Source organism: Orbicella faveolata, unplaced genomic scaffold (genome assembly GCF_042242905.1).
Source record: "Orbicella faveolata isolate gen_17 unplaced genomic scaffold, um_ofav_v1 contig_12, whole genome shotgun sequence".
Lineage (NCBI taxonomy): Eukaryota > Metazoa > Cnidaria > Anthozoa > Scleractinia > Merulinidae > Orbicella > Orbicella faveolata.
In genome coordinates, this window is record NW_028301539.1 from 21,258,271 (window position 1) to 21,274,039 (window position 15,769).

General features: G+C 38.6%; 2 protein-coding genes across 2 annotated transcripts; one reads left to right on the plus strand and one right to left on the minus strand.

The window, feature by feature from the left end:
- Positions 1 to 196: 196 nt before the first annotated feature.
- LOC110062882 (uncharacterized) lies at positions 197 to 5,434 on the minus strand. Its single transcript, XM_020769827.2, has 2 exons — positions 3,704 to 5,434; positions 197 to 1,210 (listed from the first exon to the last, which is right to left on the minus strand). The coding sequence occupies exons 1-2, from the start codon at positions 5,349 to 5,351 to the stop codon at positions 795 to 797; spliced, it is 2,064 nt and encodes a 687-aa protein (XP_020625486.2). The 5' UTR covers positions 5,352 to 5,434; the 3' UTR covers positions 197 to 794.
- Positions 5,435 to 5,506: 72 nt separating this feature from the next.
- LOC110062873 (cilia- and flagella-associated protein 298-like) lies at positions 5,507 to 15,647 on the plus strand. Its single transcript, XM_089282818.1, has 7 exons — positions 5,507 to 5,706; positions 5,811 to 5,978; positions 6,738 to 6,805; positions 7,773 to 7,931; positions 12,605 to 12,736; positions 13,371 to 13,466; positions 14,795 to 15,647. The coding sequence occupies exons 1-7, from the start codon at positions 5,568 to 5,570 to the stop codon at positions 14,900 to 14,902; spliced, it is 870 nt and encodes a 289-aa protein (XP_089138944.1). The 5' UTR covers positions 5,507 to 5,567; the 3' UTR covers positions 14,903 to 15,647.
- The last annotated feature ends 122 nt before the right edge of the window (positions 15,648 to 15,769 follow it).

The window sequence follows — 15,769 nt, forward strand, 5'->3', positions numbered from 1 at the left end:
AAGTTCCTTTGTAGTTTCATGGTACATGTATGTTTCATCATGCACGTACACTGTAAATGTATACTGTAACTGTAAAGTTTCAGCAGTTGTGGCAGAATGTGAAGTGCAATTTGTACATAATTATACACTGCACTAAGGTTTAGCATGAAAGTATGCGTGTAGAGCAGTTCATGAACAGCTGTTGACCAGTCATTCATTTACCTTCATGTCTTGATTGCTATTGTAATTGCAACTGTTTTATTCCACTACACTCAGCTTTACACAGGGTGGTCTTGTGTTGCAAACATTTGAAAAAATACAATGGCATTAAGCCACTATCTTTTAACATTGAAAACAAGTTTTTTGATAATAGCTCTAGTTATTTCTGGCTTTGAAGGAAATTATTATTCTTACTTTCTTAAAAAAAGTGAAAGTTGCTTTTCTGTGTAGTGTGCATGTGCCTGTGTTCTGTACACATACTACAGTAAGTACCTGACCCATTAAATATATATTGATTATTTTTCCTTAAGTATGGCTGCCTCTTATGGTTATATTGGGCAGCCCATACTCTTTTAAAGTTTTCTTTTTGATTATTGGTTAAACTAAACGCGTCTATCTAAATGTTGGGTACAAACAAATTCATTGTCTGATTGCTTTACAAGAGACTATTGCCTGATTGAAAACACTATAATATTTCATTAAACTTATTTTAAGCATTAAGTTGATTCCAGTAATAATGATACATACATACTACAATTGTGTTCAATTTCTCAAGAACAGCAACTGATGCATGTGTACAACATGCAATTTTGTCATCACAATTTGCAGTGTACTTCATTGACCCTAAACATGTTCACTACACAATCAGAACTCACAGTGGCACACAAAGTGTAATCCTTGTTCCACACCAATCCTTCAATGGATCCAGCATGCATTTTGCGACATCCAAGTCGCTCACCACTCAGGCAATCCCAGAGAACCAAACGGCCATTTTGCGTTGAGCAGAGACACCAATTTTTAACAGGATTTAGGCTCAAGTAGGTCAGCGTGTACCAGCCATGGATGTCTTTTGTGTCAAACAAATACTTCATTTTGAATGTAACTCCATCCCTTATGTGTACTGTCCTGTCGTCAGCGCAGGTGGCCAATAACAGTTGACCACTGACCATTTCCTTCCAGTCTATTGATGTCACTGCAGTAGTGTGACCAGTGAGTGTGTCAATTTTCAGACCTAAAAATTGCAATTAGTAAATAATTTATGGAAATTTAATATTACTCAGAACAAGCTATGCAGGTTCTAATCTTCAAGGAGTGATCATGGCACTATTGTCCCTACAAATGAGTGACATACAAACTATGCCTCTAGGTAATTTAAAATTACACACTGTCTACTGTATACTGGTATGTACATGTACATATAGTCCCCTGTCCACATACAGGTATCAGGAATGGAGAATTCAAAAATTATTGCTCACATTGATTGTCACAAGTATTGAAGGGAACAAGATACATGCATTGAGTCAGCAGTGTGTTTTCTTTATGATATCAAAATTTATTTATCTTTGTCTGACAGGGGACACAGAACTGCGGGTAAATTTGTAGGACTGTCATGGCTTTGAACAACATACATGTGTACATAACTATAACAACAGCAACACTAACAACAACTACAACAACAACTATAATCCTTACTGACTCAAACTCACATGTACACACTGTAAGAGAGTCAAAACCTGTGCTTATGAAAAATGTGTTTCCACTGTTAGGTATTCAGTAATTCTCTTCCCAGGTATCATATGCACAATGAGAACCGATCTGATACTCCAATCCAGTTTTAGAAGGAAAGGAAATAGGAAATATATTTAAATATACATCTTAAAGAAGTGGAGATGTGCCATATATAACAAAGGCGTATTCATAACCACAGTATGCAACTGTAATAGGCAGGCCTTCTGATAGGGTGCGATGAAAAATGCAAATTATGCAAAATTTTCAGGGCAGATTATGCGATTAGAAAGGACAACTATGCGATAAATAATGTAAATTATGTGATTTTTTTCTGAGCAATTTTAAGCTTGTTTCATGAGGTTTCAGGATAAGAAAAACACTTTTTTGCTGCCCTAAAGACATTTTGAACACAAAGGAACAGTAATTATGCATCTTGATCGATCGACATTAGTTGGGATAAATAAAAAAAAAAGAGGTCTTCTGCACTATCGGTGCACCACGTTAAAGGTTGGAAGGACACAGCTAACATGCCAAATGAATGATCAATAATTATTGATACTCTTGCATGCTATGATTAGCTTCTTACGCTTTGTTTTTATGTGCAGCATTATATTTCTGAATACAACAAACCAACTTTTTAAAATTTATTTTGCAAGGATCATCAATAAGACCACCATTGAATTTTCAGTTTTTAAACACTTCATCCTGCTTCACAATAATATTATTCAATCCATAATTAAGCCAGCAGATCATAAACTTATATAAAACCCCACAGTACATGTACATGTAGGTTAATTTATAACATATGACAGTCTGTCAAACTCACATCTGATCTCATAATAGTATTGTATAACAAAACTAGCTTGAACATAACAAAACAGTCTTTCTCCTTGCAGGCAGTAGTTGATAATCAAAGGGCACTCTTCAAGTCACAACTGAAATTTTTTGGTCAAATCCAAGGGAAATTGGAGAAAACCGACTCGAGTTAGCGGGGTTCTACTGTACAAGTTGACTGCGGGAAATTTTGTCATGAACAAAATTTTCTTCAACACGTTTCAAAAATCTCACTGGTTTAAGTTGCAAGGTGACGAAAAAATACCACAACCGAACGTCTACACAGATAATGTAGCCAGTAAAACAAGCCATTTGGTTAAAAATGTCGAACCATTCCCAGCTAAGCAACAAACCATATTTCCAATCGAACGTATACACTCCATTGAGTCCAAATGTGTATATATCAGCCATTCAGATTGGCTAATCTGAACAAAGGGCGTTTGTTTCACCAGTAGGCGACTCTTTAAGAATAAGACTCGCACCAGGCCCCTGACATGCAAAATAACGCCTTGCAGCTTCGAATGTTTACAAAATTGAAGGTGACAAAGGTTTCTTAGGCTTTTTCCAAGGTAAATCATCTTAAAAATGGCGTATTTATGCAGGAATTCCTAAGAAACTTGTTGATTTATGTTTTATTTTATGAATGTTGTGCGTTCTTTTGTGAATTAAGCGATTTTTCCTGAATTGTGCGATCGGATGCGATTTGAGGTCGATTGTGCGAAATCGCACCATCGTGTAATATCAGAAGGCCTGAATAGGGCAAAGATTTTGACAGTTAACATGTCTTTTATACAATATATGTTATTTATATTTACAAGTTATTAATTGAATAAATGCCTAGTAAAATTAATTAGAAACTAGTTTGCACTGAGGCATGGGCATAGGAAATACACATGTATAATCATCATACACCCACACTAGGCATCAATCAATCAATCTATCAATCAATCAGAAACTAAAAGTAGATGTCCTGTACAGCTGTATGTTCACTGCACTATACAGAACATGCATAATCATCTGTCAATTAATCCCTGAGTGACACTGTTGTAACATAATGTATTTGCATGCTTAGCCTTGTCAAAATGTCAGCTATAGCTTCATCAAGCTAGCCCGGGTCTTAATTTTTGCTCAATATTTTGAAGTCATTAAAAAAAAAACTTACCATTGGCAGAATTCCACACACAAGCTGTCTGATCTTCAGATGCAGTTGCAATCATTGAACCACATGGACTCCAACAAACACTCCAGATCTCAGCTGCCATCTCTTGTCCATCCCTCCTGATAGAATGGGCTCTAACATTAAGCAATTCCTCAGGCTCTGACGAGTTGACTGGTTGAAATCTATAGAGGCATAAATTTCCTGTGTCCAGACCAATGGCCAAGCTACTGAGATCATGTGACCATGCCATTGTTAAAACACCACCAATGCAGGTTAAAGCAATATGGGGACAGAGACCACTTCCAGGAAGCCATCTTAAAAGATTGCCGTCAAGGCAGCCAATGAAAGCATAGCTATTATTCCATGTGAGGCATCTAATGGCACTTTCATATTTGGTTTGGAAAACTGGATCAGTCTTACTTTGCTGCCAAACACAGATGTTCCCAGTAAAATCTCCCGCCAGTACTAGGTTTTTATCATTTACTGCAACACCACATCCTGTGACTTCAAGGAATTTGATGCTGTGTTGCTCCTCAACTTGGACAGGAAATTTCTCCTCGGGATTGTTGTATTCCAAGGAGACATAATGGAGTGACATGATTCCGCCCACCCATAACTCTTTTCCTGGTTCTGCCCAGTTGAGGTGGATAATAGAACCTTTGGGACCACCACGGATTTCATGGACAAGTTCACCACCGGATGTCCACCATGAGAAAATTCCAGACAGGTAGGATACTGTGAGGAGGCAGTTCCCATGCCACAAGGCCACCTGGGCCGAGCCTGTGGCTTGAAGAACTGATGTGACTGACAGGTCCTTTTCATCGAGGAGAAGAAAGATCCCTCCCTGAAATCCTACAGCAAAGATGCCATTGTGGCATGGGGACAGACACAGCAATGATGCCTTTGCATCTCCAAGGGGATCTAAAATTTGGGATTTCAAAAAGTTACCACTCTCTGAGTACAAATGAGCCTCGCTGAAGTTGTTATGGTGCCTTTGAAGAAGTGCAATAACCTTGTTTTGTGGTGTAAAAATTGCCATGTCGTAGTAATCTTTCTGCTCCACATATGTGGAGCTGCCTGGGTTACCCTTTTTGCCCACTGAATCAGTTTGAACAAAGTTCACAATTGCTTTGTCCGGAGAATTCTTAGGCGTTTGCGGCATAACAATCCACCTTTCTCTAATTTCCCACTTTGAGTCACATTTAGCGAGGTCGTACACAGTCACAGCAGAATCTTCTCCACCACAGAGTAAAATTCCGTCTCCATTTTTGGACCAATCTGCAAAATGAACCTCTCCCACTTTCGTTTTACTGTTTAAAAGCAGCTCCCATGTTGGACTCCAGAGTTTGATTTCTCCACTGTAACATGCCGTGAAAACAGCGTTGAGGTGGACGTTATGAAGCATTACAGTTATCAAATCACTGTGACCTTGAAATGAGTACTTTCTCTGCCTTGTTGTAATGTCCCAGCACACTACAAGGGCCCCGAGAGGTGCAACATAGGATTTCTGGTCTTCTGGGTCCAGAACGCGAGCCGGAAAACCAGCACACTGCCGCAGAGAACTAACCCCCCAGGAAAAATCCACTGTGAAACCAAACTTGTCTTTCGTGCCACTACACTTATCTTCATTTGAAGACGAAGGCTTGTCCATGCTTCTAATGAAAGCGCTTTCAAATTCGAGAATTGGCAGGAGTTTTGCAAACTCACGATGACTTTGAAGTTTATTTCATACAAGAGAACCACGAAACGTCTCGGCAGAGAAGCGTGATGCACTGTGGTATAGCGTCCTCGGTGTCTATGGCAACGGTGCAAAAGAGAATTTTCCGCCATCTTTGATCGCACATAAAAATCGACCTTCACTTTTACAATGGTAAAACTGCACTTAAAACAAGGAGACGAGAGTTTGTTCCTTTTCGAGACAACTTGTCAAGCTGAGCTTTCCGAGCTTATACCACAACTAGTCAGAATTCAGAATGGAAGACTAAAAATCGAGCGCTTGTTTTACGGTAAGCAAATCGAGTTACCAGCAAAAATAATATGCTTACATTAAAAATAAACGTTTAAAACAGGCTTTAATCTAATTCTCAGTTTTTTTTCTCTGTTATTATAGAAATGGAAGAGCTTGCAAAGCATGGAATTACTCTTCCACCCAACATGCAGGGCCTGACAGAAGAACAGCTCTCTGAATTGAATCTCCATGACGAATGGGAGGATGAGTGTATTCCTACTGGAGGTGTCAATGAAAATAAGGATCCCATTGGAAGGCGAAATGGGAAAGGTTAGGTTGAGTCCTGTACTATAGGTTGTTGGGGTGACTGGGCGAGTGACAGAAGAATAAGTTTTTGGGTTTAAAAAGAGTTTAAAGAGTTTTGGTTCCTACTTGGTGTTGGTCTAAAACAATAGAGAGCAAAAGGACTAGAGAACAAGGAAAATAATAGAAACAATAGTTTTCTAGTTCTTTTGTCCTTTTGTTCTGTGTCGTTATTAGCCAACGGTGTCTTCTACACCAAGTTAGAGTCATAGTTTTATTTGGAGGCTAATGGACTTATGAGGGTAGTGATACTAATTGACTTAAGGTGGCTCAAAACAGTTTCCAGGACTTATATTTGGATGGGTCGTTATAACTATTCTTTATCACTTGATACAACAATCATGGTATCAAAAAACTGCCCAAGCATTGGTGAACACGTTGTCATCATTTTCGTGACACTACAGGTTACCATGGCAACAGTATGACCTTCTAAAAACACCCTTAATTACAGCCTTAGGGGCTTATAATTCAAAAACGGCATGGTGAATTTTTTTTTATATCATCAACTTTTCATAAGCATGATAAGACGCAACTTTTGGCAAAGTTTTAGAAAAATTCTGTACATGGGGTTCAGAGAGGCGGCTCTGAACCCCATGTACAGAATTTTTTAAAACTATGCCAAAAGTTTTGATACTTTTTGCACTCTTGCAGTCATGTTGTTTTTTACTGGTTTGAAAATGGTCTGATTGATCTTGAACTTAGGTTCCATGCTTGTCTTTGTTGCAGCACCTGGTGAGAAGATGGCAGAAGTCATCAACCGAACAAGAAAAGAAGCAAAGGCCAAAATTTTTAAGGTTTGTTGCAAGTGTGCTTCCAGTTGTAGGGATTTCAAAAACGCACAGTGTGTGTGCAAGTAACTCACTACAAGCTGTCCAATTTGAATTGAATGAAATATTCCAAGGACATCATTGATCAAATCAAATTTGACAGAGGCCAGGGCTTAGAATTCAATTGTTTTCAAATTGGATGATTGTATATTTTGCACAGGCACTACATGTACATGGATTACACTTAAGGTAGTCCGTGCCCCAAAAGTTCGCACATGCAGACTTTTTTTAAACTTGCCATGCAGTAAAGATGTAGTAAAGATGAACTTTTGCCAAAAAGGCAAAAAAAAAATAATCATAATAATCATAATAATCATAATAATCATAATAATAATAATAATAATAATAATAATAATAATAATAATAATAATGAAAGGAAAGAAATGGGGGTCACTGTACTAGTTTTTGAGATAAGGTGCATTGAAGATTGTGCGTTTTAGAACCTTTTTTTGTTTTAAGATAATCTTAGCTTACCACTGTGAGCAATAAAAGAGGCTACATTCCTGAAATTTAGATCAGGCTAATGTAGTCAATTCAACAAAACTTCAGTTGAACCTCTATTAAGCAGCCCAATCTATTGAGTGACCAGTCAGTCACCTTATGGTTGTCCCCTATTAAACAGCCACCCAAAATTTAATACCCATAGTTTAGCTCTGTTTTGGAAAAAATGATGACAACAAATTATTTCAAAATATTAAATTCAATTCTGATAGCCACAGGGTAAAATGTTGCATATTGTACAGAGATATTTGTGTACCAATATTGTCTGTAATTGTCAGATTTAAAAACTGATGCCAGTCAAAATGCCATTGGGACAAAAATGAGCCCAATTAAATGCAGATCTCTAGACATGCATAATGATCATTAATATAGTTCTTAGTTTGAAAGGAAACTGGTCATGACCCGTTTGTAAGTCTACATTGTATAACTGCAGGAGCAAGTTGATGCAAATATCCCCCTGACAAGTGAGGTTATACAAGATGTTCTTGATCAAATGAGAGGAGCTGTGATGATTGTGTATCCCATGGGACTACCTCCTCACGACCCAATCAAACAAGAGCTGGAAAATACTGAAGACTTATCAGGAACACAGGTGAGGTCTAAAACAGATGTACATGTATTCTAAATGTATATATGTAAATTAAAATGGATGCATGTCTTTAAATATATTTAATAATACATGCACGTATATAATATCCTTTCAGCCATAGGTGTAAATTAACTCAGGAAGTTGAAATTTTAGAGCGAATAATGTGTGCCGGACAATGACATCGTACAACATGGCGGCTATACTCCAGCTAAAAGGTTGACTGAGGCGTGCAGCCTTGGTTTACAGCCTACATATTTGATATTAAACATCCATCTTATGGTCAATTGACAGCTGTCAAAAAAAGGTGTCTGCTGATCAGTATCATGTGACCATGTCATGGGCTCAGGTTTAGAGCTCATCAAGATCACATGTTACTTTTAAAAGTTGACCGCTGACCAGGTACTGGTTTCCAATTGGATCGCGGGCTCATGCCAGGTTAACTTGTTAATCAGGGCTGGATGATTCGGAAGGTTTACAAATGAAGAAGCTAGTCATAAAAGGGGATAAGTGACGATTTTGGTTGCTTTTCTTTTTTCTTGCTCCAAATTAGCTGAATTTTTGCATGTGGTCTTCAATGTAATAGAAAAACGTGTTCCTGTATTTTTGCCGCTGGTTTTTGCTTCGCTTTATAAAGACGCCGCTAGGAAAACCGAGTGGTTTTTTGCATACGCAATATCCTGAAAACGAAGCAAGGTTTAGCGCAAAAACTACGGGACATTGCTAAACATACCTAAACAAAACTCTATGCGAAATTTGGAGCGTTTTCGACAAAGTTCACTTTTGATTAAAATACCTAACGCCCTTTTCCCGCCGAGGCTGCAAATAAACGAAGCCGGGCCTTTGTTATGATAAACAGAGCCGATCCTTTGTTATAATAACCAAGCCAAGCCTTTGTTATAAGTGGAAGTCTCGCCTCGGTTTATCATAACAAAGGATCGGCCCGCCGCGACCGCAGGGACTTTGATCTCACTTAGAAAGCAGCAAAATGTCAATTTCACGCAACGTATAAGCTCAAAAATGTTGATTTTAGGTCAAAAAAGGTTTAAATGTTGATTTCACGTTAACGCGTGACGGCAAGGATGTTGGTTTCACTTAGAAACCAGCAAAATGTCAATTTTACGCAGCGCATAAGCTTAATGATGTTGATTTCAGGTCTAAATAGGTTAAAATGTTGATTTCACGTTAACGCGTGACGGCAAGGATGTTGATTTCACTTAGAAACCAGCAAAATGTCAATTTCACGCAGCGCATAAGCTCAATGATGTTGATTTCAGGTCTAAGTAGGTTGAAATGTTGATTTCACGTTAACGCGTGACGGCAAGGAGGTTGATTTCTCTTAGAAACCAGCAAAATGTCAATTCCACGCAACGTATAAGCTCAAAAATGTTGATTTCAGGTCTAAGTAGGTTGAAATGTTGATTTCACGTTAACGCGTGACGGCAAGGAGGTTGATTTCTCTTAGAAACCAGCAAAATGTCAATTCCACGCAACGTATAAGCTCAAAAATGTTGATTTCAGGTCTAAGTAGGTTGAAATGTTGATTTCACGTTAACGCGTGACGGCAAGGAGGTTGATTTCTCTTAGAAACCAGCAAAATGTCAATTCCACGCAACGTACAAGCTCAAAAATGTTGATTTCAGGTCAAAAAAGGTTTAAATGTTGATTTCACGTTAACGCGTGACGGCAAGGATGTTGGTTTCACTTAGAAACCAGCAAAATGTCAATTTTACGCAGCGCATAAGCTTAATGATGTTGATTTCAGGTCTAAATAGGTTAAAATGTTGATTTCACGTTAACGCGTGACGGCAAGGATGTTGATTTCACTTAGAAACCAGCAAAATGTCAATTTCACGCAGCGCATAAGCTCAATGATGTTGATTTCAGGTCTAAGTAGGTTGAAATGTTGATTTCACGTTAACGCGTGACGGCAAGGAGGTTGATTTCTCTTAGAAACCAGCAAAATGTCAATTCCACGCAACGTATAAGCTCAAAAATGTTGATTTCAGGTCTAAGTAGGTTGAAATGTTGATTTCACGTTAACGCGTGACGGCAAGGAGGTTGATTTCTCTTAGAAACCAGCAAAATGTCAATTCCACGCAACGTACAAGCTCAAAAATGTTGATTTCAGGTCAAAAAAGGTTTAAATGTTGATTTCACGTTAACGCGTGACGGCAAGGATGTTGGTTTCACTTAGAAACCAGCAAAATGTCAATTTTACGCAGCGCATAAGCTCAATGATGTTGATTTCAGGTCTAAATAGGTTAAAATGTTGATTTCACGTTAACGCGTGACGGCAAGGATGTTGATTTCACTTAGAAACCAGCAAAATGTCAATTTCACGCAGCGCATAAGCTCAATGATGTTGATTTCAGGTCTAAATAGGTTAAAATGTTGATTTCACGTTAACGCGTGACGGCAAGGATGTTGATTTCACTTAGAAACCAGCAAAATGTCAATTTCACGCAGCGCATAAGCTCAATGATGTTGATTTCAGGTCTAAATAGGTTAAAATGTTGATTTCGCGTTAACGCGTGACGGCAAGGATGTTGGTTTCACTTAGAAAACAGCAAAATGGTAGGAGCCCATGATGGGCTCCTGAAAATGGTAATTTCACGCAACGTATAAGCTCAAAAATGCTGATTTCAGGTCTAAAAAAGGTGTAAATAAAAATAAAATGAAACAAATAAACATTTCAATAAACACTTTTTCAAATACGGCAACGTCTTCAATGGCTAAAAAATCACGAGATAAAACATAGTTTTCGACAAACGCGATCGTAGCTTTATGTCACGCACCGCCATAACTTCCAAGTTCAAAATGCGCTGGTACCTCTTATGCCTGATGAGGACAACAACTTTGGCGGCTGTTTAGTTTTGGATTTAAGAATTTGATGACTCCACGTGAAAACGCTCTATAAATAGGGCTGACAGATTAACAGATTAACCCTTCTGCGCAACGTACGGGTCTCCATACATCTGCATGTCCCCTGATCCCAGAAGCTCAAAACACTACAAATCATGTCGATTTGAAATAAAATCAACGCAGACTGGATCACAGATCTGTTACAATCGATCGCCACTTGCTGGCCATTATTATGTTTAAATCTAGTTACCAGTTCGAGAAACGTCCGCAGAACGTAATCGCAATGCATGCCGGGAAGGGTCTTTACACCTCGTGCGCGGGAAGACATGGCGGTCGATACAAGACAAATTTTATAAGTCTAAAACCAGTTCTCGCTTTCCAAACTTTGACGCTAGCAACGCTTGGCAAATGGGCCACAACTCACCAGAGGGTATTTTTCTTGGGCAAGAACTGCTCTTGGACTTTGCTACCTGGCTCGATCTGACTTCGAACGCCGATAACACGATTACGGTATATCAGCTGCCTTCGAAGTTTCAGAACACATTTTGATTCTTTAAAACGTGCTGATGACTTACGGGTTTATCGAGGCTTTATGATGCCTCTCAACCACCAGGTAGGCACACAAGGTACTTTAAAACAATGCTTAAGATATTAGTTGACAGAGCTCTAATACGGCACATCTCTTTTTTGTTTGATGGCATTTCGTTTGACGCTCGATCGATTCACGTGTTGTGTTCACGTCACAATAACCGGTGTAAACAATCCGTTCCCAGATTTCCGCTCTATATGCTGTGGGATTTGGTTTTGACTTCATACACTATAAACAGTCTGCTTGTTTGCTGTTCAACAAATAAACTCCTAAAGACATGGCTAGGAAAAGCCAAGTTTTTTGCCTACGTTTTAACTCGAAAACAAAGCAAAAACCAGCGACAAAAATACAGAACCACATTTTTCTATTACATTGAAGACCACATGCAAAAATTCAGCTAATTTGGAGCAAGAAAAAAGAAAAGCAACCAAAATCGTCACTTATCCCCTTTTATGACTAGCTTCTTCAAATGTTTTTCACTGCTTCTGTCTTGTGTAGTTTGAGATTATTGAAACTCAAAACAGAAGGCCAAACAAAATAAACAGTAAACCTCACTACAAAGTTACAAACTCAGATCAAAATTGTCCCTTATCCTGGGTTAGCTTAATTGGTATTTGAACAGCCCGACCCAGAAGCTCCTCGTTTAGGCTTGGCTAAATCTACAGTTTATACAGTTGAACCTCTATTAAGCGGCCCCCTATTAAGTGACCAACCTTTATTTGGCAGCCTGGTCTGGTCAGAGTCCCAGAAAAATTGTCAGCTATACACTGTAACAAAAACCTCTATTCAATGGCCACCTTTATTAAGTGACCACGGCCAGCTTCTTGCCGTCCCAAGGGTGGTTTTGTTTTGTTTTATACCTCTATTAAATGGCCAGGAAGATTTGAAGCTGGACATTTTTAGCCAGATGAAGGTAAAAGAATGACAATGTGGAAACGTAATTGTTTCTTTGGCTTTTGTTAACCTTATGGACCGTATTGTAACCATCATTGTTCTACTTTCCTCCACTTGCGTTGGACCACGCCCAATGTTGTTTTCGGGTGAACCTCTATTAAACTGCCATCTCTATTAAGCGGCCAGTTGTCTTGTCCCCGAGAGTGGCTGTTTAATAGAGGTTTGACTGTATTACTAGTAATTGCCTGGCTTCATTGATACGTACAATGTGTTTGTAAATGTCAACGTATTTATCTTAATATGTACATACAGTACTGCATTGTATTTTCAGGCTTCTCTTCAAGTGCTAGATGAAGGTGCTACCCAGTTGTGGTGGGCTGGGAAAGAGCTTCAAAGAGGAAAAAAGCTTCAAGACTTCATCGGGAAAAATGAGAAAACTAAACTTATTGTCAAGATTCAAAAGGTCAGAAAAAAAGTGTACTAGATCTTCTCAGCTGAACCTTCCCACTGTGCAAACAGTTAGCCAGAGTGACCAATGATATTGCACCCTCAGCACTTGTCTATCTCATTTTAGGTTCTGTTGCATGAAGCAATAAACCATATTTGTATTCTCGGTATTGGACTGGAACTAGCTTGCAATGGAGGCTCATGCGGGGGAATATCATTAAAATGAGATTAATGTCATTTGCATTTAAAAAGGCTCCCTGCATTAGCCTCAGTTGCAAGCTAGTTCCAGTCCAATACCGAGAATACGAATGTGGTCTATTAAGGGAATCGAAACTCCTTTGAGTAGGATGGCTGTGTATTGCACCTCATGATCGCCCCTCCCACAGCATTTTGGCAGGGTGCCATTACATGGATTGTCAGTACCCATTTATACTACTGGGTGGGAGTACTGTGAAGAAAAGTGTCGTGTCTCAGAACCCAGCACTGTGAACCCAGTGTGAGCTCGATCCCAGATGACCATGTTAATCAATAGATTTCAAAACCAAAACAAGTCCACATACATTACTAACCCTTGCTTCTTACTTTGCTCCGAGCCATTCGATTTAAAAGCTTCCCCAGTGGGAACTAATTAGTTAATTTGTTTATTGCAGAAGGGGCAAGGGCCACCAAGCAGAGAACCTGTGTTCAGTGAAGAACAGCGTAAACAAATGATGGCTTATGCTTACAGGAAACAAGAGGAGCTTAAGGTTGGTTCAACGATTGTCTAACTCACAAAATAATGTCTCCTGATACTTTCTCTTCAAGTTGGCTCCATGGGTAATCATTTATCGCATTGTGCATGTTAGCTTTGTATTTTTAAAGCTGGTGTGGCATTTATTTTAAACCCAATTGACTCTTAAACTTATCAAATGTAATAAAATTTACTTTGGGCGCGCGGTGATTACAAAAGCTTTTGTCTTCAGCTTGCGTTGGATCCTAAAATTATGGACTGAAGTCACTGACCTTAAAGTGCCTATGAAGTAAAAAAATAATTGCTGCTGATTTGAAAGGCTTTTCAAAGTAAAGAAGAATGGCGTTTTCGTTTTTGGAATACCTTTTTTCGTTTTAGAGATATTCACGTTTTTGTATTGTAAGTGATGACGTCATAGGTGGTTCCACTAAAACAGTTCAACACTCAATCAAGAAAATCTCTAGAAATATTAAAGCAGTGTTCTTTAAACTTGGCACCAGAAATGTACATCACAAAAGAAACAAAATAACACCCATTGTGCCGTCGCCATGACAACAGTTATGCCGCTGGTCCTGTTTTAATTAAAACCAACATTACCAGATTTTATCTTAAACAAGGATCATCCACTCCCAACAATCGAATGGGGAGAGTTAAGACAACATGGGAATCATGTGTGTTCCGAGCAAGACCCTCTGTCCCTTTTCGAAGGGTTGCAAATTGGCATATTTTGTTTTTCACAGAAAGAGACTGGAGCCAAAATTGTTGCCATAGCAACAACACAGAAGGTGTCATTCTGTTTCTTTTGTGATGCACATTTGTGGTGCCAAGTTTGAAGAACACTGCTCCAATATTTCTAGAGATATTCTTGATTCAGAGTTTTACTGTTCAAATGGAACCACCTATGACGTCATCACTTTCTTCATTTGCATAATGCAAAAACGTAAATATCTCTAAAACGAAAAAAGGATACTGCAAAAAGGGAAAAACCATTCTTCTTTACTTTGAAAAGCCTTTCAAATAAGCATCACTTATTTTTTACTTCATAGGCACTTAAAAGTATCAGCTCTTTATCAAATAGGCGGGTGATTATAATTAACGAAAAGCGCTAACCTGAGGATGTTGCCTTGTTGTACTAGCTCTACAAACTGTAAGGAGCCTGTACACAGAAATAACATCCAAAGAAAGTTCTGGCAATCAGTATGGAAATATACTTTATACTTAAGACTACGTGTAAGAGGGTTTCATCCACCTTTGGAAAGTTTTGTCGAAGAAAAGCAACACTAAATTCATAATTCCTTTAAAACATTGGAAGAGAACTAAAAGTTTTTGGCATTGACTTCACAGAAACTCGAAACCGACGAAGATGACAGCTACCTTAACTCTGGCTGGGCAGATCCTCAGTCGCTCAAAAGACAATTTCACGGCGTTGGGAATGTTAAATGGAGGCCATAGGATTGACAAGCGGTTTGACTTTGTACAAAAAAAACATGCAGGTTTGACTGAGTGCTCTACAGCAGGCAAGTTTACTGTTCTTGAAAACGGACGGCTGGCGTTGAATTTTTCGGTGCAGATCTTGCACAGGAACAGCATTTCCACTCATTCAAACTTGAGAATACATGCAAGTGTTTTAAAGACTCTATGGACGAAAGATTTTTTAACCAGAAGGATACACAGAGTAAAACAGCCATTTGAATGTCGGCGCACACTCAAGACAAGAGATTTTGCACCAGATTTTTCTTTTTTTTACGTAAACATAGCTTACATAGTTCAAAGTGAACCAATACCTAAAGGTTCAAGCAAGGAGATGTGAGCGGTCCGTGATTAGTGGTTTGTATAGTGAAAAACTGCCAGGCGTAATCAGCCAATCAAATTTTAAGGTACCGCTGAGATGCTTAAGAAAAAACATCAATGAAGATATTCCATTTCAGTATTTCTTTGGTCAGGTATGAATTTTTAAGTGATAAATTTGTTTGGTGAACACAGAGTACATTTACTAGTCAAAATCCCTAAAGACAGCGAAACCTCTCTCGGTTTAAAAAAAATGTACAGATGGAACATGTATGTTTCAAACTCCTTCATTTACTCCCTGCTTCAGCGGCTGCGTGTGGTATATATTAAATATTTTATTATCAGCAAAAAAATAACTGCAGTGCAGAAAAAATGAGAGATAAATAAAATAAAGTGACAATGGTATTGATTTGGATATGTTTCATAAGATCCCCTTTCAAGTCTATTTTCTTTACATGCCATATCGGCCATATCGGTGTTAAACTTTCTGTCACCGACATGCAAACCAAAACAAGTCCCAGAAGCGACTAA

Bases quoted from the DNA above. Each gene is read 5' to 3' on its own strand.
- LOC110062882 (XM_020769827.2), bottom strand. From the start codon at position 5,351: ATGGACAAGCCTTCGTCTTCAAATGAAGATAAGTGTAGTGGCACGAAA. The intron at 1,211-3,703 runs GTAAGTTTTTTT...TGCAATTTTTAG, and splicing joins TGTGTGGAATTCTGCCAATG to GTCTGAAAATTGACACACTC.
- LOC110062873 (XM_089282818.1), top strand. From the start codon at position 5,568: ATGGTAAAACTGCACTTAAAACAAGGAGACGAGAGTTTGTTCCTTTTC. The intron at 6,806-7,772 runs GTTTGTTGCAAG...GTATAACTGCAG, and splicing joins CAAAGGCCAAAATTTTTAAG to GAGCAAGTTGATGCAAATAT. The intron at 12,737-13,370 runs GTCAGAAAAAAA...TGTTTATTGCAG, and splicing joins TTATTGTCAAGATTCAAAAG to AAGGGGCAAGGGCCACCAAG.